The 24,214-nt window shown below is 43.9% G+C and overlaps 1 protein-coding gene across 3 annotated transcripts in view; it reads right to left on the reverse strand.

Moving 5' to 3' along the window:
- The window catches only part of SGSM2 (small G protein signaling modulator 2), a 511,886-nt gene that overhangs the window by 82,506 nt on the left and 405,166 nt on the right, over positions 1-24,214 (reverse strand). Inside the window, exons 10-12 of one of the 3 annotated variants that reach the window (XM_075335300.1) lie at positions 23,919-24,082; positions 10,781-10,913; positions 898-1,032 (exon numbers count right to left, since the gene is read on the reverse strand). In XM_075335300.1, coding sequence (XP_075191415.1) covers positions 898-1,032; positions 10,781-10,913; positions 23,919-24,082 — 432 coding nt within the window. Of the gene's footprint in view, positions 1-897; positions 1,036-10,780; positions 10,914-23,918; positions 24,083-24,214 lie in introns of all 3 variants that reach the window. The other 2 variants (XM_075335299.1, XM_075335301.1) reach the window with 2 other exon arrangements.

The raw sequence follows: 24,214 nt of genomic DNA on the forward strand, positions 1-24,214 counted from the left end.
AAAAACAATGTATTATTTTAATTATCATTCCTAAAGTGAATCTGTCATCAGACAAAAGCATTTTTTAATCACTATGTCTATTAAAAAAAAAAGTGAAATCATGCAGTTTTCACTAATCCTATTCCTAGAATCAAACTTCATGATTTTTACTTTAAGACTTTTCAGCAGTCTCATTTTCACCACAGACATGATTACATTAACAGGATATTGCTTCTATTATACAGTAGCCAACATAGGATCCACCATTCGCATTCAACAATAAGCAATTCTCACAGCTCACCTTCACCCGCTCTATGCACAATAACTTTTGCAAGCATGAAAGGAAACTACTTCTTAACAAGTGAATTAGGTCAGAGACAGTTTATTAATTTTGTACATGTGGCTGCTGAAAAGAACAGGAAGTATGAATCTAATATTAGGACTAGTAACTAGTGTGAAAAGTGAAACTATGTTTTAAATATAGATACCCTGTTTCCCCAAAAATAAACCCTACCCTAAAAATAAGCCCTAGCAGGAATTTTTGGCTTGTAGTGATATGTAAAATTGAAAAAACTTTAATACTTTTTTTTTAAAAAAATGTATATTATATTTTATATTTTAACATCATTACTGAGATTATCATTAGTTTAATGAGTAAGTCAGTCCCCTACATGCCCCTACATCATGCTTGTCTCAGATTACATAGCAAAAACCTGCTGATAGATTTCATAAAATAAAAAAAATGATATAACCTTTCATGCAGTATTAACATCAGTGCAGATGAAACAGTCATGGCTATGCTGTGACACATTATGTTCTGTATGCCCGATAATGCCACCACAATTGTCTTTTGAATGGGAAACATTGCCTCTTCATAGCAAGATGTGGGGAGGTTTAGGAGGGAAGAAAGATAAAAACCTTTCATCAATTTAGGAGCTGTGAGGTTCCGAGAGGAGATCATGGATAGCATGGCGTGAAGCCTATCTTCTTCTTCCTCGTCATCATCAACAGAGACCGAACGACTGGCAGCTAAGTGGTGGTAGTTAATAGTGACTGCTTTAACAAAATATTGATAAGGAAAAAAAGAAGTGGAAAAAAGAACACAACTTTTAGGGTTTATCAGTGTAACATGACATATTTCTTCAATTAAAGTTTCATTATTACAGCTTCTATGACTTTAGCACTTGTAGTAACACAATCACTTAACAACGTTTGATCGGACATTATGTATGGTAGCTATGTACTGTATCTATGTAGCTACTATATAGCTATGTACTGTATCTGTGTAAACCATTAGTGGTCAATGCACCGCTTGACTCCATCTAGGGGGTGTACATTGCATTCATAGTGTGGCACCCCCTGTTTGCAGTGGAGTAGGGGCTGCTCACATGTAATCTGCTAATATAGATTATAGGTTAGAGAGACTAAGCCTAGGGGACCCCAGAAACTGGCTTTTTTGCCCTGGCACCAATCACAGATCAAATCTATATTCCCTGTGATTAGTTCCTACAGACAGCAAACATAGTTTTCCCTTTAGACAGTTTCATATATTTTCTTCACTGGGTCCTTTACTCTAATCAAAGGCTATGTGGGAGACTGCAGAAAGTCCAAAATGTCTACGCCCACCAAGGTGCAGACAGTCTATACATTCTGTCATTTTGTATACTTGCATATACAGTACAGTGTATAATAAAGGTAAAGATCTGCATCATTATTATTCTGCCAACATTTAAAGGAATCTGCCAACATGTTTTTACTGCCTTTGCTGAGAGCAGCATGATGTAGGGACAGAGACCCTGATTCCTGGGATGTATAAATTACTGGGCTGCTTGCTGCAGCTTTGATAAAGTCACTGTGTTCTCTAGAAGTTTTCTGAATGCTAAGCTCTGTATAACCCTGCCCACAGCACTGGTTGGCAGCTTCCTGTGTACACTGTGCATAGGCAGAAAGCTGTCAATCAGTGGTGGGTTGGGGTTATACAGAGCTCAGCATTCAGAGAACTTCTGGCTCATGAATATGGAGGACTACATGACAGAAGGTTTACTAGTTTTCTACTGATAATCTCCTGCTGATAAAACAGTGATTTTATCAAATCTACAGCAAGTAGCCCAGTACGTGACACATCACTGGAATCAAAGTCTCTGCCCCTGCATTATGTTGTGCTCAGATTACATGGAAAAAACCTGGCAACAGAATCCAACAACTAATGTGAGTCATGGGATATAGGGATTATTACTGGGTAATATTTGTACACTAACATTATTTCATAGCATGTTAAAATGTTGGGTCTAAGATTCGGTCAATATTTAGTATGTGATCTATGTCTATCACATACCATTTCAAGAATGTTAGGTACAAAGGGAGCCTGACCGTGATAGTTACCATTGGATTTCTCTATTTAAGAAAGTATCAATAAAACTGTACATATTGAATTGGAAATATCAGAGCTCACAGTGTTTGTTTGGGTTTCTGTGAATATAGTGTACACCATATCGGAATAGCAGAGAACTATCATATGGTAGTTGTAATCAGGGCCGGATTATAGGCGGGGCAGGCAGGGCTCCAGCCCCGGCGCCCCCACCACAAGAGCTTCTGAGGGGGCCCCCACCACCATCTGTGTGGCCGCCATTTTATTAACGCCGCAAAGGTTCAGGACCACACTGTACCTTTAAAGAATTTCAATCCCGGCCGTCACTGTGCTGCAGACACGCCCACTGCACGCTGTGTGGGCTGCGTCTGCAAGGATGACGTCACCGCGCGCCTGATGCTTCTTCCTGCTGAAGAGGACCTTGTGGGAGGACCGGGGCACAGGCCTCAGTGGAGCACGGTGAGTATGAGGTCATCCATCATGGTGCCGGGCAGGAGGCTTCAGTGACGAGGCAGCAGGACGGGATTCCATAGTGTCAGCGGCAGCTCTGCCCGGGATCAGTGTGAGTTATTGCAGGAGTGTGAACTGCTGCAGATCAGGTCGGGCTGTCAGTGCCGGGTCATCAGCCTCATCCCTCCCCTGCAATAACTCACACTGAGCTTCAGCAGAGGGCACAGACATCACTACACAGAATCCTGCACTGATCACATCTGAGCCTGCAGCACACATTGTACTACAGTATATGGCCCATATTACATATAGAATATGTGAGGTCCTGTAGGTCCAGGTGTGATCAGTGCAGGACATTGTATATCTGTGCACATGGTATACCACATCCAGTGTACAGAACAGTGTGATATACTGTGTTCACACATCAGATGGTAGATAATAATGAGTATATTGTATAACATCTGGTGTATGTATCACAGTAAACCCGGTCAAATGCCGGGGCCCTGGGCTGCCGGGGGGGCCAACTCGCGGTGGCAGGAGTGGCATACCGCTAGTCAGGGGGGCCCGGTGCCCGCACTGTCACCGGCCTCCCCCCGCCGAGGATCGCGCTTTCAATTGTATCGGCATCGCAGTTGCCGATACAGTTTAGAGCAATGATGAGATGGAGCCGCGCGCTCTCTCTCATGATTCTCCTCGCTGTGTCTGTCAACACTCTGATAACTCTGCAGTGGAGCGCGGTGACGTCATCTTTGCGCGCCTGCTGAGAGGTCAGAGCAAGCGACAGCAATGGACGTGCCGAGGAGACCTGAGTAGTGGGGGAACGAGGAGAAGTGAGTATGTACAATCACTGTGGCCAGATGACCATGGGATTGCACTAAATTATATGGCCCTATATACTACATGAGGATGCCTAATTGCTATCTGGCTGTTTGCACTGTGCGATATAGGGGCTGTGTACTAGTGAGGGTGCCTAATGCTATCTGGTCTGTACTGTGCTATATATGGGCTGTATACTACATAAGGGTGCCTAATGCTGTATGGCTCTGCACTGTGCTATATACGGGCTGTATAGTACATGAAGGTGCCTAATGCTATCTGGTCTGCACTATGCTATATAGGGGCTGTGTAATACATGAGAGTGCCTAATGCTATCTGGCTCTGCACTGTGCTATATACGGACTGTACACTACATGAGGATGCCTAATGCTATCTGGCTCTCCACTGTGCTATATAGGGGCTGTGTACTACGTGAGGGTGCCTTATGCTATCTGGTTCTGCACTGTGCTATATATGGCCTGTATACTACATGACGGTGCCTAATGCTATCTGGTCTGCACTATGCTATATAGGGGCTGTGTACTACATGAGAGTGCCTAATGCTATCTGGCTCTGCACTGTGCTATATTTGGGCTGTATACTACATGAAGGTGCTTAATGCTATCTGGTCTGCACTATGCTATATAGGGGCTGTGTACTACATGAGGATTCCTAATGCTATATGGGTCTGCATTGTGCTATATGGGGCTGTATACTACATGAGGGTGCCTACTGCTATATGGGTCTGCATTGTGCTATATGGGGGCTGCTTAATGTAATATGGTGACTGCATAGTGCCATATGGGGGCTGCATAGTGCCAGATGGGGGCTGCATAGTGCCATATGGGGGCTGCATAGTGCAATATGGGGGCTGCATAATGCTACATGTGGGCTACATAATACTATATGGAGGACTATGGGAGCTTCATAACACTATATGGAGGAATATGGGGGCTGCATACTACTATACCCCCAGAGTTGTATGTCCCCTCCACCCCAGAGCTGTATACCCCCAGAGCTACATGTCACCCCCCCAACTCAGAGCTGTTTGTTCCCCCACCTCAGAGCCACTGCCCCCCTCTAGAGCTATATGCCCCCCATTGCTCTACACCCCTTTCCTCAGTAATATGTATGCCCCCCAGTAATGTATATGTCCTCAGCCCCTCTTGTGATGTATATACAGCAGTGTTAGTGTGCTCTATGTGCGGCCATGTCTGTTAGTGACTGCCACCAATCAGCGCAGCACAGACACATGCCCAGGAGGAGCTGGATGGACACAAGTGGGGGAGGAGAATGAGGATGCTAACGGCTTCCCAATATTAAAAATATATATAAAAATATAAAAATATGTCTGTGTGTGCATGTATGATGTGTATCTGTGTATGTCATCTATGTATGTCAGTGTATATGACTGTGTCTAGATTTATGTCTATTTATATGTGTTTTTGTGAATTTCTCTTTAAATATGTATGAGTATGTATGCCTGTATGTGTATGTATCTGTGCATGTCTATGTGTGGATGGGGCCCACTGAGACTCTTTCGCCCAGGGCCTACAAAAACCTGGAGCCGGCCCTGCGTGTAATAGTCATGTATTCTCCTGTACACTGTACAGGGGCGTACCTTTGGGGGGCATGCGGCATATTTGCCCCTGCACAGCAATCAGGGGGGCACCATTGGAAAGTGTGAGGCAGCTGTATGGTGGGAGAAAATTGTAAGTGGACAAAGTGGGAAAGAAAAGTGTGAGGGGCATAGTATAGAGACTGAGTAGTGGTGGGGGGGGGATAAGCAGTATAGAGAAGGGGCAGCATGGTGGCCAGTGTGAGGGCACAGTACTCTGAGCTGGGGGAATGTGAGACGGAGGTACAGTATAGAGAAGGGACAGCATGGTGGCCAGTGTGAGGGCACAGTATGGAGAGCACAGTATGCTGAGGAGGGGGAATGTGAGACTGAGGTGCAGTATAGAGAAGGAGCAGTATGGTGGCCAGTGTGAGGGCACAGTATGGAGGACACAGTATGCTGAGGAGGGGGATTGTGAGACTGAGGTGCAGTATAGAGAAGGAGCAGTATGGTGGCCAGTGTGAGGGCACAGTATGGAGGACACAGTATGCTGAGGAGGGGGAATGTGAGACTGAGGTGCAGTATAGAGAAGGAGCAGTATGGTGGCCAGTGTGAGGGCACAGTATGGAGGACACAGTATGCTGAGGAGGGGGATTGTGAGACTGAGGTGCAGTATAGAGAAGGAGCAGTATGGTGGCCAGTGTGAGGGCATAGTATGGAGGACACAGTATGCTGAGGAGGGGTATTGTGAGACTGAGGTGCAGTATAGAGAAGGAGCAGTATGGTGGCCAGTGCGAGGGCACAGTATGGAGGACACAGTATGCTGAGGAGGGGGATTGTGAGACTGAGGTGCAGTATAGAGAAGGAGCAGTATGGTGGCCAGTGTGAGGGCACAGTATGGAGGACACAGTATGCTGAGGAGGGGGATTGTGAGACTGAGGTGCAGTATAGAGAAGGGGCAGCATGGTGGCCAGTGTGAGGGCGCAGTATGCTGAGAAGGGGGAATGTGAGACTGAGCTGCAGTATTTATATCTAAATGCTACAGTTCGTGCTCTACTGTTATGGCTAAAAATGTTAACGTTATTGGGCCCCCATCAACCTTAATCTGGCCCTGGTTGTAATAAGCGTACACTAACCTCATTATATACACAAATCCATTCTTTAGAAAAAAAAACCACATATAAAACACAGTTATTTGCTTTAGTCCAAGTTGTAAAACAAAGTAGATAAGTAGATGAATGCCAAATAAAATTTTTCATACCTCGTACCATAAAGAGAAAATGGCTAACTGTAATGTAAGACTTGAATTAATTCCATATGCGACAAGTTATTAATTTAATTCTGTTTATTTTATGAACCTATAAGGCAATGTGGGAAGCATTTACTAGGACAGGGTTATTAGCCGGGCTCCAGGAGATGGTACATTACATCAACACTAGAAGCTTCCTGACATCCACTAATTCCACTTAATTTTGACCTGTCGGTTCCTTCCCTGGAATACAGAACTTTTCTGTCTTGTCAAGGTTTCTTCTCTCATTTGAGACCTAATAATATTGTAAGATGGCAGTCGGCCAGGTCAGACGAGCTTCCGCCAGCAGAGTAATTGAATGTTTCTGTAAAATTATTGCAGCCTATGGGAAATGAACATCTCTTTACATTCATAGCTGACTGCGGTTTTTACTGTAAAAGTGTTGGTTTGGATACACAAGTTTACAGCATGTCCTTTACAACATGTTATCATATCGAAAAATATTTAGTAAGTGATCTACAGTATGCCTATTACATATCATTTCAAGAATGTTAGGTACAAAGGGAGCCTGACCGTGATAGTTACCTTTGGATTTCCCTATTCAAGAAACTATGAATAAAATTGTTTGGATTGGAAATATGAGAGCTCACAGTGTTTGTTTGGGGTTTCTTTAAGTAACTTTTCTCAACTGGGGTGCTGTTGAAATTCCCCAGGGGTGCAGAGACACCCAGGTCAAGACAATGCAGCAATAGCTCAGAATGCTCCAGACGTCCGTCTGCTGATACATTCAATTCTCTCAGAGTCTTTGAATTGTGGATAGAACTGAATAAAGTAAGTGTCACTGCAGGAAGCCAATATCTGCTGCCCCGTGTAGATAAATAGATATATACAATGCCCAATATAAATGACTACAACCCAACAGATTTGTCAGAAAACCTTTAGGCGGGCTTTGCACACTACAACATCGCAGGTGCGATGTCGGTGGGGTCAAATTGAAAATGACGCACTTCTGGCATCGCATGCGACATCGTAGTGTGTAAAGGCTCGATGATACGATTAACGAGCGCAAAAGCGTCGTAATCGTATCATCGGTGCAGCGTCAGCGTAATCCATGATTACGCTGACGCGACAGTCCGATGTTGTTCCTCGCTCCTGCGGCAGCACACATCACTGTGTGTGAAGCCGCAGGAGCGAGGAACATCTCCTACCGGCGTCACTGCGGCTTCCGTAGGATATGCGGAAGGAAGGAGATGGGCGGGATGTTTACATCCCACTCATCTCCGCCCTTCCGCTCCGATTGGCCGCCTGGCGTGTGACGTCGCTATGACGCCGCACGACCCGCCCCCTTAACAAGGAGGTGGGTCGCCGGCCAGAGCGACGGTCGCAGGACAGGTGAGTCCATGTGAAGCTGCTGTAGCAATAATGTTCGCTACGGCAGCTATCACAAGGAAATCGCTGCTGCGACGGGGGCGGGTACTATCGCGCTCGGCATCGCAGCATCGGCCTGCGATGTCGCAGCGTGCAAAGTACCCCTTAGTTTCCACTGAGAATCCACATTTTCTATGAAATACAATACTCAAAAAGCTCCCACAAATGTGGGCCATTGATTGCAAACAAGATGTTACTTTTCTCACTCAAAAAAAGTAATTTAATTACTTTTAAAAGAAATTAAAAAATTAAAAGAAATTAATTCAGGCCCATGTTGCAAAAATTAATAAACCCCAATGAGAATCTTAGGAACAAAGGTAAAGTTTAGACTACAAAGAATTCAATATAATTATTCATTAAATAGGTGTCCAGCAGACTATAAAAGGGCGCTACTTAACAAAGATAAACCCTTCCCATTTCAAGCTGTCACCAGTGGCACCACGTGGAAGAGAAATGTCAATAGACCCGAGAAAGAAAATAATTTCTGTGAATAAGAAAGGCAAAGGCTAGAAGAAGGTTAACAAAGCTTTACCTATCAGTCATAATACTTACAAAGCAAAAGTGATTAAAAATTTTACAGAGATGGATCTGCAACCATCTCACACAGATGGCAAGACTGACCACAGAAGTTAACACCTAAACAGGAGCGTCTTCTGAGAAAGGTTGACGAAAATCAACACGCAAGTTCACTGCAGTAAACTAAGAACCAAACTGCTAAACTGGAGTGAGTATTTCCTGTGGCACATTATGGTGTAGATTGCAGAAGAATGCCACACATGGGTATTGTCCATGAAGGAACCCTCTCCTAAAGTCCATACACAAAAAAGCCCGTCTTCAACCCATGCTGAAAAAATATGAAGACTACTGGGACTCAAAACTCTGGAGTGATGAGACCAAGATTTTTTAAATGTATGGCTTCACAACTGTATGATGTCACGCAGGTTAGGAGCACAAAGAAATATGCATGGTGCCTACAGTGAAATATGGTGGTGGCAGTGTCCTTATGTGGGGTTGTTGGTGTCGAGGAGCTACATTTCATTGCAGGTATGAATTCACAGATGCACTGGTCTATATTGAAAGAGAAGATGGTCCCATCACTCCGTGCCCTTGGTAGATCTGCACTTTTCCAACATGACAAGGATAAAAAACACACATCTAAAGGCTGCTTTACACGTGTCGATTAATCGTGCATTCGCATGTGCGATCGCACCCGCCCCCATCATTTGTGCGGCACGGGCAATTTGTTGCCCGTGTCGCACAAAGTCGTAACCCCCCGTCACACTTACCTTCCAAACGACCTCGCTGTGGGCGGCGAACATCCACTTCCTGAAGGGGGAGGGACGTTCGGCGTCACAGCAACGTCACACAGCGGCCGGCCAATAGAAGTGGAGGGGCGGAGATGAGCGGGACGTAACATCCCACCCACCTCCTTTCTTCCGCAGGTAAGCTGCAGTTCATCGTCCCCGGGGTGTCACATGGAGCGATGTGTGCTGCCTCGGGAACAATGAACAACCGGACGTTCGATTTTTAAAAAATGAGCGACGTGTCAACGAGCAACGATAAGGTGAGTATTTTTGCTCATTCACACTCGCTCGTAGCTGTTACACGCTACGATATGTCAAACGATGCCGGATGTGTGTCACGACGTGACCCCGACGACATATCGTTTGATATATTGTAGCGTGTAAAGCCCACTTAAGGCCACTTTCATTTCTGAAGAACAGGGTGAAAGTGGTTCAGTGGCTAAGTATGTGTCCCGATCTGAGCCCAACTGAACATCTATGGGGAATTCTGAAGAAACAAGTTGCCATCACTTGTTGCAATATGTAGCTGACTTGTTTTCTCTATGCCTACAGGACTTGGTGCTGTTCTCATGGAGGCTTATTTTTGCACCAACTAATTTGAGTAAAACTAAAGATTTTGTAAATAAAGTTATATTATTAATATTACTTTCATGTAATGGGTTAAAAAATATTCTATGAAACTTGGTCTTGTCGTGTTCAGTGTGAAATAGTGATTAAAATCTTATTTTCAAAGAGGGTGTACTCATTTATGCTAAATTATATATTATCAGGGGCTGTCCCAAGGCTCAAAAGGTTGAGAAACACAGCTCTATATTTTGGAGACTTTATCCATCAGAAGTGGCTGGTCGTCTTTAAATCAGGGAAACAAAAGTAGTCAGCAGCCACATTAACAACTTCTTTCGAAAGGATAACTAGAAATTCACGACCAATCAATGAAGGATGGAGTTTTTTCTCTATTTAACGATTGTCTTCTAGCCTAAGCATTACACGCAAAGGAAATAATGAAGTTCTCATTAACTTGACTAATCCTTCTGTCTCGCCATAAAATTAAAGATATTGGGAAACGGCCTTGGTGGTTTTTACAGAACCAGCATCGCGCATACAGTATATATATACTCCACTGACATGAATTATACATCTATGCATTGCCGGTAGATACGAGCTGCGGTAAAAGATGGCAGTGTCATTACTGTCTAAGATTATTCCTGGAAACGCTTCACTGGGAATGTATTGGAATATCCTTAGATGCTATAAACACTGTGGGAAGACTCAGTGCGGTATAACATTACTGAGGGCTCGTCTGCTCTGGATTATGCGGCTGCCAGGAGATTAGACTTGGAAATAGCATCAATTATCGTGCAATATATTGTATCACCAGGAACATTTTATTCCTTCTAAATGAATGAATAGGACGCTTATTACTACATTTTTCATCATACAGAAAAACATATTAATAAGAAACTGCGATTGTACCTATTATTTAGATTTATTACACTAATCGCCTCACATTTCATTGGCAGAATACATAGCTTTATAATGGGGCCTCAGGAGCAATATTATACATCAATGAAGAGAGATAGATCGCATTTACTATCCTGGAACATGTAGCAGATTGCAGCTTTACTCACTATTGTCATGCTTGTGTCCAGCATATATGATTCTGAAGACATAATCTGTCGTTACTTCTTCAACAAAGCTGTCGTCAAAGTCTACAGACTTGTTAGAGCTATTTCTTTTTCTTAGTTTTGGAAATACTTTTCCCTGAAATAGAATCAAGACAATCAGTTTACAAATATTGTAAAATTTATTTTAAGATAAAAAAAAAAAATCTATTTAAAGCAGGGGTGGGCAATTAATTTTCCCATGGGGCCGCATGAGAAATTGGGATGGTTTTAGAGGGCCGGACTAATATAATTAACTCGGTTCTACACATTATATATATATATATATATATATATATATATATATATATATATACACACACAAACACGCATATATACTGTGCGTGTATAATATATATACACATACACACAATGTATACATACACACACAATCCCCATATACTACATCACTACACCCGCCACATACTACACCTGTAATATACATCACTATACACTACACCTGTAATAAACTACACCTCTATATACTATACCACTATATATTACATCACTACACCCCTATATACACCTGTAATATGCTACATCACTATATACTACACCTGTAATAAACTGCAGCACATCACTATATACTACACCTGTGATAACCTACATTACTACACCCCTATATACTACACTTGTATTATACTACATCACTACACCCCTATATACTACACTTGTATTATACTACATCACTACACCCCTATATACTACACTTGTATTATACTACACTCCTATATACTACACCTGTATTATACTACACCACTACACCTGTAATATACTACACCACTACACCCCATATACACCTGTAATATACTACACCACTACACCCTTATATACACCTGTAATATACTACACTACTACACCCCTATATACACCTGTATAATACAGGTGTATATAGTGGTGTAGTATAATACAGGTGTATATAGGGGTGTAGTATAATACAGGTGTATATAGTGGTGTAGTATAATACAGGTGTATATAGGGGTGTAGTATAATACAGGTGTATATAGGGGTGTAGTATAATACAGGTGTATATAGGGGTGTAGTGGTGTAGTATAATACAGGTGCATATAGGGGTGTAGTATAATACAGGTGTATATAGGGGTGTAGTATATTACAGGTGTATATAGGGGTGTAGTGGTGTAGTATAATACAGGTGTATATAGGGGTGTAGTATTATACTACACTCCTATATACACCTGTATTATACTACACCACTACACACCTATAAAACTACACCACTACACCCCCCCCATATACCACACCTGTAAAACTACATTCTCATATACTAAACCACTACACCCCAAATATTTGTCAAAAGTTACCCCTCTCCCCCAGCCCCCCGCCTGCCCGCCCCCATTGTCCCCGCAGGTTACTAGTAACCACTCACCTCTCTTTTTATCGTTCCCGTCCTCAGACACCTCCGTACGAGCCCCCCGCTGAGCTGCTTCTCCTTCACATGGCCAGGCTGCGCCGACGCTGTATTCCTAGAAGCCCCCGCCGCTGCCTCTCTCCATACGGCCCCCGCCTCTGCAGCTTCTCCTTCCGGGCAGGAACTTTTCAAATGACACACGCGCGCCGTACTGACGATATCAGGGCGCGCGTGTGTCACAGAGAAAAGTGTCGGGCAAGGAACAGAGGAGAGATTCCTGCGTTCCGCTGCCTACACTGTGCGGAGCTTCAGGATCTGTCCTCTGTTTCCTGCCCGACACGCAGCGTGTGATGAGGGTCAGGGCCGGCTCCAGGTTTTTGTGGGCCCCGGGCGGAAGAGTCCCAGTGGGCCCCATCAACACGCAGACACACATACGTACACATACATATTTAAAGACAAACTCACAAAAATACATATAGAACGGACACATCTATACAGCCATATACACTGACATACATAGATACACATTATACATGCCTACAGACACACAGCTCTGCTGCATACATACAGACACACATAGCTCTGCTACAGACACACATAGCTCTGCTACATACATACACACATAGCTCTGCTACATACATACACACATAGCTCTGCTACATACATACACACATAGCTCTGCTACATACATACACACATAGCTCTGCTACATACATACACACATAGCTCTGCTACATACATACACACATAGCTCTGCTACATACATACACACATAGCACTGCTACATACACACATAGCACTGCTACATACAGACACACATAGCTCTGCTACATACATACACACATAGTTCTGCTACATACATACACACATAGCTCTGCTACATACATACACACATAGCTCTGCTACATACATACACACATAGCTCTTCTACATACATAGCTCTGCTACATACATACACACATAGCACTGCTACAGACACACATAGCTCTGCTACGTACATACACACATAGCTCTGCTACATACATACACACATAGCACTGCTACATACACATATAGCACTGCTACATATATACATACATACACATTGCTCTGCTACATACACACATAGCTCTGCTACATACATACACACATAGCTCTGCTACATACATACACACATAGCTCTGCTACATACATAGCTCTGCTACATACATACACACATAGCTCTGCTACATACAGACACACATAGCTCTGCTACATACATACACACATAGCTCTGCTACATACATACACACATAGCACTGCTACATACATACACACATAGCTCTGCTACATACATACACACATAGCTCTGCTACATACATACACACATAGCTCTGCTACATACATACACACATAGCTCTGCTACATACATACACACATAGCTCTGCTACATACATACACACATAGCTCTGCTACATACATACACACATAGCTCTGCTACATACATACACACAGCACTGCTACATACACACATAGCACTGCTACATACAGACACATAGCTCTGCTACATACATACACACATAGCTCTGCTACATACATACACACATAGCACTGCTACATACACACATAGCACTGCTACATACACACATAGCTCTGCTACATACATAGCTCTGCTACATACATAGCTCTGCTACATACATACATACACACATAGCACTGCTACATACAGACACACATAGCTCTGCTACATATATACATACATACACATTGCTCTGCTACATACACACATAGCTCTGCTACATACATACACACATAGCAGTGCTACATACACACATAGCACTGCTACATACACACATAGCACTGCTACATACAGACACACATAGCTCTGCTACATATATACATACATACATACACATTGCTCTGCTACATACACACATAGCTCTGCTACATACTTACACACATAGCTCTGCTACATACATACACACATAGCTCTGCTACATATATACATACATAGCTCTGCTACATATATACATACATACACACATAGCTCTGCTACATATATACATACATACACACATAGCTCTGCTACATATATACATACAGACAGACACACACGCGGCTCTGGGGCCCAACACATACGGCACCGGGGGGGAGGGGGGGGGGGTTTGCAGGGAATACACCTAGGGGGGGAGAAGAGCCCATACAGCTCACCAGGGCCCATAAATCGGGGGGTGGGGAGGGCACATACCGCTCAGGTCACGGTGGAGAGGGGGCCCACACAGAGCCGGAAAGAAGCACTGTGCTGGGGGTCGCTGGCTGGCACTGCAACTCTCATCTGTGGGATGAGCAGGACGCCGGCCGGTAGCTCCGCCCACAGATTAAGTTCAGCCAGGAAGTCTTTGCTCCTTAAAGGGACGGCGCTGCAGATTCCTACTCGGCCCGGGGGGCAGCAGAACTAAGGCGAGTGGGTCCTGGCCAAGGGTCACCAGAACTGACGAGGCCGAGTGGGCCCCCCCGGCTCTCCAGGGCCCCGGCATTTGCCCGGGCACTGATGAGGGCAATCTGACCACGCGCCTCCCGGAGCCTGGAGCTCCGGACAACAGGTCAGATTGATCTCATCAGTGACCGGCCAGCAAGGACGCCCTGAGCCAGGCGGGCCGGTCACAGAGAGTAGGCGGGCCGGATGTGGCCCGCGGGCCGCCCCTTGCCCAGGTCTGATTTAAAGGGAACCTGTCATGTGAAAAAACGCTGTTAACCGGCTGATATGGGGTTCATCTGTAAGTTAAAGGGGTTTTACCATGATAAAGGTTAATTTTAAAGTTCATTTTACTCAATCAATCTTGGAATATTAATACGTTCTACAATTAGATGTGTTTAACCTCTTCAGCCCCGGGGCACTTTCCGTTTTTGTTTTCTGCTCCCCTTCTTCCGAGAGCCGTAACTTTTTTATTTTTCCGTCAATCTTGCCATATGAGGGCTTGTTTTTTGCGGGACAAGTTGTACTTTTAAATGAAACCATAAGTTTTACCATATGGTGTACTGGAAAACAGCAAAAAAATTCCAAATGCGGAAAAATTGCAAAAAACTGTGATGGCACAATAGTTTTTGGGATGTTTTATTCACGGTGTTCACTATATGGTAAAACTGATGTGTGGGTATGATGCCTGAGGTCGGTGCGAGTTTGTAGACACCAAACATGTATAGGTTTACTTGTATCTAAGGGGTTAAAAAAAATTCACACGTTTGTCCAATAAAAGTGGCGCACGTTTTGCGCCATTTTCCGAAACACGTAGCATTCTTATTTTTTGGGATCTATGGCTCAGTGATGGCTTATTTTTTGCGTCTCGAGCTGTTGTTTCTAATGGTACCATTTTTGCGCAGATGCTACGTTTTGATCGCCTATTATTGCATTTTGCGTAAAACTTGCGGCGACCAAAAAACGTAATTTTGGCGTTTGGAATTTTTTTGCCACTATGCCGTTTACCAATCAGATTAATTGATTTTATATTTTGATAGATTGGGCATTTCTGAACGCGGCGATACCAAATATGTGTATATTTATTTATTTTTTAACCCTTTAATTTTCAATGGGGGTAAAGGGGGGTGATTTGAACTTTTAGGTTTATTGTTTTTTTTTTATTTTTTAAAGCTTTTTTTTTTACTTTTTTTTTATTTTACTAGTCCCCCTAGGGGGCTATAGCGATCAGCAATCCGATCGCTCTTATCTATCTGCTGATCACAGCTATACAGCTGTAAACAGCAGATTCAGTCACTTTCTTTTTCTCTCTGCTCGCGGCCGAGGGAAAACGAAAGTGAAACTTCATAGCTGCAGGCGTCATCACATGACCCTGTGCTACGATGGCAACCACCGATAGTCACGTGATCATGCACGTGACTTCCGGTGGGGGCGGCGGTAAGTAAAAAACATGGCCGCGCGCATTTAGATCTTGCTGCCAGACTTTGTCAGCAAGATTTAAGGGGTTAATGGCCGCGGGTGGAAGCGATTCCACCCGCGGCTAGCAGGCACACATGTCAGCTGTTGAAAACAGCTGATATGTGTGCCGACCGCCGCCGCCTGCCCGCGGCAGGGGGCGGGGCTTAACGGGACACGCTCCATGACGGCTATATCTGTCCATGGTCGTGAAGGGGTTAAAAATATTGTCCCTGTGCTGAGATAATCTTATATATGTACCCCTGCTATGTACTTTGTAATGGATGTGTCTGATGTGTGCAGGGACATGGGTCTGATCACACCACATTTCCTGAGGACAATGCAAGAGAGACTATATACAAGTGCATCTCAATAAATTAGAATATCATCAAAAAGTTAATTTATTTCAGTAATTCAATACAAATAGGGAAACGCACATATTATATAGAGTCATTACAGAGTGATCTATTTCAAGTGTTTATTTCTGTTAATGTTGATGATTATGGCTTACAGCCAATGAAAACCCAAAAGTCATTATCTCAGAAAATTAGAATATTGTATAAAACCAACTGAAAAAATGATTTTAAACTCAGAAATGTTGGCGCCTACTGAAAAGTCTGTACAGAAAATGCCTCAATACTTGGTCGGGGCTCCTTCTGCATGAATTACTGCATCAATCCGGTGTGGCATGGAGATGATCAGCCTGTGGCACTGCTGAGGTGTTATAGAAGCCCAGGTTGCTTTGATAGCAGCCTTCAGCTTGTCTGCACTTTTGGGTCTGGCATCTCTCATCTTCCTCTTGACAATACCCCATAGATTCTCTATGAGATTTATGTCAGATGAGTTTGCTGGCCAATCAAGTACAGTGATACTGTGGTTATTAAACCAGGTATTGGTACTTTTGGCAGTGTGGACAGGTGACAAGTCCTGCTGGAAAATGAAAATGAAATTTCCATCTCCAAAAAGCTTATCAGCAGAGGGAAGCATGAAGTGCTCTAAAATGTCCTGGTAGATGGTTGCGCTGATTTTGGTCTTGATAAAAAACAGTGGACCTACACCAGCAGATGACATGGCTCCCCAAACCATCACTGATTGTGGAAACTTCACACTAGACCTCAAGCAGCTTGGATTGTGGCCTCTCCACTCTTCCTCCACACTCTGGGACCTGGATTTTCAAATGAAAAGCAAAATTTACTTTCATCTGAAAACAACACCTTGGACCACTGAGCAACAGTCCTGTTCTTTTTCTCCTTGGCCCAGGTAAGACGCTTCTGGCATTGTCTATTGGTCATGAGTGGCTTGACACAAGGAATGTGACAGTTGTAGGCCATATCCTGGATACGTCTGTGTGTGGTGGTTCTTGAAGCACTGACTCCAGCTGCGGTCCACTCCTTGTGAATCTCAACAAATTTTTGAATAGACTTTTCTTACCAATCCCATCAAGGCTGCGGTTATCCCGGTTGCTTGTGCACTTTTTTCTACCTCACTATTTCCTTCCACTTAACTTGAACAGCCAGCTTCTTTAGCAATGACCTTTTATGGCTTACCCTCCTTGTGGAGTGTGTCAATGATTGTCTTCTGGACATCTGTCAAGTCAGCAGTCTTCCCCATGATTGTGTAGACTAAGGGGCCATTTAAAACACTTAGGAAGCCTTTGTAGGTGTTTTCTGGTAATTATACTAATTTTATGAGATAATAACTTTTGGGTTTTCATTGGCTTTAAGCCATAATAATCTACATTAACAAAAATAAACAATTGAAATAGATCACTCTGTGTGTAATGACTCTATATAATATACAGTTAGGTCCAGAAATATTTGGACAGTGACACAATTTTCGCGAGTTGGGCTCTGCATGCCACCACATTGGATTTGAAATGAAACCTCTACAACAGAATTCAAGTGCAGATTGTAACGTTTAATTTGAAGGTTTGAACAAAAATATCTGATAGAAATTGTAGGAATTGTACACATTTCTTTACAAACACTCCACATTTTAGGAGGTCAAAAGTAATTGGACAAATAAACCAAACCCAAACAAAATATTTTTATTTTCAATATTTTGTTGCGAATCCTTTGGAGGCAATCACTGCCTTAAGTCTGGAACCCATGGACATCACCAAACGCTGGGTTTCCTCCTTCTTAATGCTTTGCCAGGCCTTTACAGCCGCAGCCTTCAGGTCTTGCTTGTTTGTGGGTCTTTCCGTCTTAAGTCTGGATTTGAGCAAGTGAAATGCATGCTCAATTGGGTTAAGATCTGGTGATTGACTTGGCCATTGCAGAATGTTCCACTTTTTTGCACTCATAAACTCCTGGGTAGCTTTGGCTGTATGCTTGGGGTCATTATCCATCTGTACTATGAAGCGCCGTCCAATCAACTTTGCGGCATTTGGCTGAATCTGGGCTGAAAGTATATCCCGGTACACTTCAGAATTCATCCGGTTACTCTTGTCTGCTGTTATGTCATCAATAAACACAAGTGACCCAGTGCCATTGAAAGCCATGCATGCCCATGCCATCACGTTGCCTCCACCATGTTTTACAGAGGATGTGGTGTGCCTTGGATCATGTGCCGTTCCCTTTCTTCTCCAAACTTTTTTCTTCCCATCATTCTGGTACAGGTTGATCTTTGTCTCATCTGTCCATAGAATACTTTTCCAGAACTGAGCTGGCTTCATGAGGTGTTTTTCAGCAAATTTAACTCTGGCCTGTCTATTTTTGGAATTGATGAATGGTTTGCATCTAGATGTGAACCCTTTGTATTTACTTTCATGGAGTCTTCTCTTTACTGTTGACTTAGAGACAGATACACCTACTTCACTGAGAGTGTTCTGGACTTCAGTTGATGTTGTGAATGGGTTCTTCTTCACCAAAGAAAGTATGCGGCGATCATCCACCACTGTTGTCGTCCGTGGACGCCCAGGCCTTTTTGAGTTCCCAAGCTCACCAGTCAATTCCTTTTTTCTCAGAATGTACCCGACTGTTGATTTTGCTACTCCAAGCATGTCTGCTATCTCTCTGATGGATTTTTTCTTTTTTTCAGCCTCAGGATGTTCTGCTTCACCTCAATTGAGAGTTCCTTAGACCGCATGTTGTCTGGTCACAGCAACAGCTTCCAAATGCAAAACCACACACCTGTAATCAACCCCAGACCTTTTAACTACTTCATTGATTACAGGTTAACGAGGGAGATGCCTTCAGAGTTAATTGCAGCCCTTAGAGTCCCTTGTCCAATTACTTTTGGTCCCTTGAAAAAGAGGAGGCTATGCATTACAGAGCTATGATTCCTAAACCCTTTCTCCGATTTGGATGTGAAAACTCTCATATTGCAGCTGGGAGTGTGCACTTTCAGTCCATATTATATATATAATTGTATTTCTGAACATGTTTTTGTAAACAGCTAAAATAACAAAACTTGTGTCACTGTCCAAATATTTCTGGCCCTGACTGTATCTAGCACTGACACAGATGTTAGTGTTTCCTCTTTCCTGGTGGACCCATGGCTTGGAGCAGGAGGCTCGGCCCGGGTTCCGAATAGCTACAGAGGGATACTTCACTAAACCTTCATGGTCACCGGCGGTGACCGCTGACAGATCCGGGATCGGCTGGAACCTATTGTGGCAGAGAACGGCACCTCGGGCAGCGCTTAAAAGGACTTGTGAGTAAAAACACTTGGAACCGCAGCCCCTGTCTCTGCCTCTCCTTTAACCGGCGCTGACACCCAGCGCTGTGGCGCCAACGGGGCCTACCACCAAACCCCTGCCATCCTCTCGGGGTAATCCCGCTCCGCCTGTGTGGAGCGACACCATCCCGGCTGCATTTAACATCTGCCCCAGTGAGAGACCCTGCAGCGGCGGCCATCATCCCTGGCTGCGTACCACAAGTGGTGTCACGATCACCTTAAAAGACTTTCCTAGCTCCCTGACTACTACCTCCATCCTCCCTACCACCCTCCAATCTTCCTTCTTGTATGCCTCGGGGGAACGGAACCGGGCCAAGCCACCCAGTGACGATGCAGAGGATCTGCACCCCTGGCCCGGTAACGAGTAGGTTAAAACACCTGCCCCGTGGGGCGCTACAATAGCACAGCATGAAATCACAGCTGTTTGTTTTTGTGAGGTAAAACATTTCCCTGTCTGTTTTTAATAAATGTTTATCTCAAAGAAAGAATTATTTGTGACCATGTGCTGTAATGTCCATATAGTTTTGCATCCTCCCCAGCCCTTGAGCTGTGGTATGATCAGACCATGTCCCTGTACGGTCACACATGGCCATTACACAGTATATAGCAGGGACACATACAGTATATAAGATTATCTCAGCACAGGAACATTTTGTTTTTAAACACATCCAATTGTGGAAATTATTATTCTAAGATCTATTGATTAAAATGAACTTTGTTCATGGGGCAACCCCTTTAATAGCGTTTTGAACATGCCCTGCGCTGGTACTTGAAGCCCTGCTGCTGGGAGGAAATTAACTTTATACCTCCTGGCAGTGTTTGGATTCCAGTCATGGGGGAGGGCCGGCCGGTTTCAATCACTGTTCAGTGTACAGTGAGCTGCGGCTGTAAATGTGACCCCGACACTGACTGACAGCTGGATCTAATGCAGAGCCTCCTGTCAGTTAGTGTGCATGGAGCAGTTACAGCTGCCGCTCAGTGTATACTGATCGGTGACTAAAACTGGCTGGCCACCCCAATGACTGGAAACCGAGACCTAGCAGGAAGAATAAAGTAAATTTCCTCTCGGCATTGGGGCTCAAAATGCTATTAACCTCCAGATTAACCCCATCTCTGCAAGTTAAAGCACCACTCCAGCGCTTTTTTTAATGCACCGTTGGAGTGGTGCTTTAACTGTAAGTCCCAGCCCTCTGTCTTATACCCAGCTGCTGCCGTCTTCATATTTTTCTAGCGGCGCTCCGCTCGGTCTCCTGTGATTTGTGACCTGCAGGCAGCTCTAGTGTTTCATGGAGCAGCTGGAGGTCAGAATTCAATATAAGTCTATGAGAGTCTTGTTCTATCTTTATTCTGGCTATTAGAGATATATTGAACGCTTGTGATGTAACGTCTGACTTCTGGCCATTTAGAAGTTACAGGCACCAGGTGGATCAGCGGGACGGGCGTGGCAGTGAAAAAAAGGATGAAGACAGCAGCAGGTGAGTATACGACTGGGGGCTTACATTTAAGACGCCACTCCGGTGCTGAAACCCCCCCCCCCATTGGAGTGGTGCTTTGATGGCGTAAAATCTATCCATCTATCCATCTATCTCAATAGGGAATACCTTCCAGTGTAGTAATATTTTGTAGGTGAGGCAAACATCTAGGACCCTGAATTATCTGGAATAAGGGGGTCATGTGACTTATTTTAAAATGTGTGGCTCCTGCAATCACCCTACAGATGACTGTGTCAGTCGTCTCTATTGATATCTAAGGTCCGTATACAACTGGTGCCTGTTCGGTTAAGTTTCATGATGAGTTTTTGGTGAGTTTTTAATGCTGTGCATCTTCGCTGTGCAAAAAATCCAGCGTGTTACAGTTCCAGCAAAGTGGATGGGATTTATAAAAATCTCATGCCCACTATGGATTTTTTTCACGTTGTATAAACTGACCGTCACAGATTTTCCCCACAGAATTGCATTAAATACTGAAAATCCAAAAATGCACATGACTGTATCAATGAAGTTTTGTCAAATACCGGGAAGTATCAAAAACAAAGCAGCTTTATTTAAAGCATGACATATCAAGAAGAGACAAAAACTGCAATAAAAAAAACGTAAGCACCGTATTTTTAGTATTATAAGATGCACTTTCCTCCCCAAAAATTGGGAGGAAAATGGGGATATGCCTTATAAGCCGAATGTAGCTTACCGGGGGAACGCGGAGGCGGTGAAGCTGGGTCACAGGAAGCATGAGTGGAGCGATGCTGCAGTCCCCTGGCTGGGAAAAGGGGTGCATTGGCAGAGCAAAGAAGAGGCCATTGATCTCCTGGCGATGGACTTCAGGAAAATGGCACCAGAGGTGGCGTATGCGCAGATTGAGATCTATGTTCTCCGAGATTTCAAAATGTGCATGCGCCACCTCCGGCGTTATTTTCCTGAGGTACCTCACGTTCATTTCTGGGAGATCAATGGCGTCTGCCTTGCATCACCGCGACACCCCCATCTCCCTGCATCGCCCCACTCGTGCCGCCGCCAGCTTCCTGTGACCTCGTCCCCTCAGTAAGCTACATTCGGCCTATAAGACAGACCATAAGACTACAAGACAGACCCCCATTTTATCATTAAACATTTCAGTTTTCCTCTTTTCCTCCTCTATATTTTGGGGGCGTCTTATAGTCTAGTACATCTTGTAATACAAAAAATACGGTAACTTAATTTATCTTATAGGTGTATAAATGCTGCAGAAAATCCACAACAGAAAAAATCTCAGTAAATACTCATTATGGGAAGAAAGACTAAGGAAGTTGGATAGACATTCAAGCTCGCAGCACTTAAAAACAAAACGCCCCTTTAATTTAGCGATTTAGACAATTTTTGCAGATCACAACACAAATAGGCAATTTTCTTTTAGACATATTAAAAAATCATGTGCTCAAAGTCCTAATAAAGTTGTATTGCTGCTAAACCTCCACTTTACAGTTTGTGCTTTGTGTCAGCGTTTTAGCTGCGATCTGTTAAAACGTCTACATTAGCTCGTCTTCTCCAAGAACAGAATTAGACAATTACAGGGAAGTCTGTAGTTTACAGTTCAAGCCTGAAATGACTGGAGGCATCTTGTAAAATTCAGAAAGCATTTAGTCCTCAGCTGAAAGGAGCGGTAACCAAAAGATTTGGGCCATTTTCCCACTTCAATATGGATTTGTACCATTGAGTAGTAAATTCTGACATGACCCAATAAGGCTGCTTTCACACCTCCGGTTTTTCCTGTGCGGCACAATCCGGCGCTTTGCAGAAAAACCGCAACCGTTTTTTTTGCCGCCAGTTGCGTTTTTTTTGCATAGACTTTCATTAGTGCTGGATTGTGCCACATGGGCTTGCGTTCGGTCCGGTTTTTGCTGCATGCGGCAGATTTAGCCGATGCGGTGGCCGGATGGAACGTTGCCTGGCACGTTTTTTTGTCCGACAAAAAAAACCGCATCGCGCCACATCCAGCCGATGCGGCGCAATTTGCAATGCATGCCTATGGACGCCGCATGCGGCGTCCTGCGGCAAACACCGCATCCGGCCGCCGCATGTGGTTTTTTCCACTGCGCATGCTCAGTAGCGTGCCGCAAGCGGCAAAAACCGGACGAGCCACATGTCAAAAACTTATGCAAAGGATGCAGTTTTGTCGCCGCATCCGTTGCATAGGTTTTAGAGCTGGATTGGCCGGCTCTGCTAAAACCGGATGTGTGAAAGCAGCCTTAGTACTATTCATATGGATGTATTTCAAATAGATCTATCACGGTTTTCATGTTATTGCCTTTATAGCAGGCTTCATACAGCCGAGGGCACTGTTTAATCGCTTTTGACAATACAGCTTAGAACATTGTATAGGAATTATTACGATAACAAACCAGTAAAGACTTAACCCAGTTTATAAATGGGGATTAGCGAATTTATTGAGCCACTCAGGTCCAATTTTGTCACCAGGACTAAGAGCTATTAGATGAAGCCATGATCTAATTTTGGCACTGATGCTTAGAACAAATCTCCAAAAGAAGGTTGGATAAAATTTAAAGCCCCTCAGTTCTGCACCAGGTTGAACAAATGTGTATGAATATTTACAGAGAACAGTCCTAAAGGTGCTGATGTAACAACCAGGTCAATGGTTTCCAAAAAAAGGAGAAGAAAATGCCTTAAACCTACCTTACCCCTCTGGGACCAGAGCGGAGGTTCTAACTGTCCTCTCGGTAGAAGACCATTCTCGAGACAGGAAAGGAAAGCAAGAAGATGGCCTCCAGGAGGAAAGTGAAGTGGAGGTCTCTGAATACCATCCTGGCTGACAAGGACAAGGACACCTCTACTTTCTGCTGCATGTCAAATCAAAAAGTATAGAGTGTAAGCCAACAACTGTGAAAAGTGAATGAAGTATGTATAAAGCATAAAGGGTTTGGCCACTACTTTTTAACTGATGGCCTATCTTTAGGATACGCCATCAATAC

This window comes from Anomaloglossus baeobatrachus, chromosome 2, assembly GCF_048569485.1.
Source record: "Anomaloglossus baeobatrachus isolate aAnoBae1 chromosome 2, aAnoBae1.hap1, whole genome shotgun sequence".
Lineage (NCBI taxonomy): Eukaryota > Metazoa > Chordata > Amphibia > Anura > Aromobatidae > Anomaloglossus > Anomaloglossus baeobatrachus.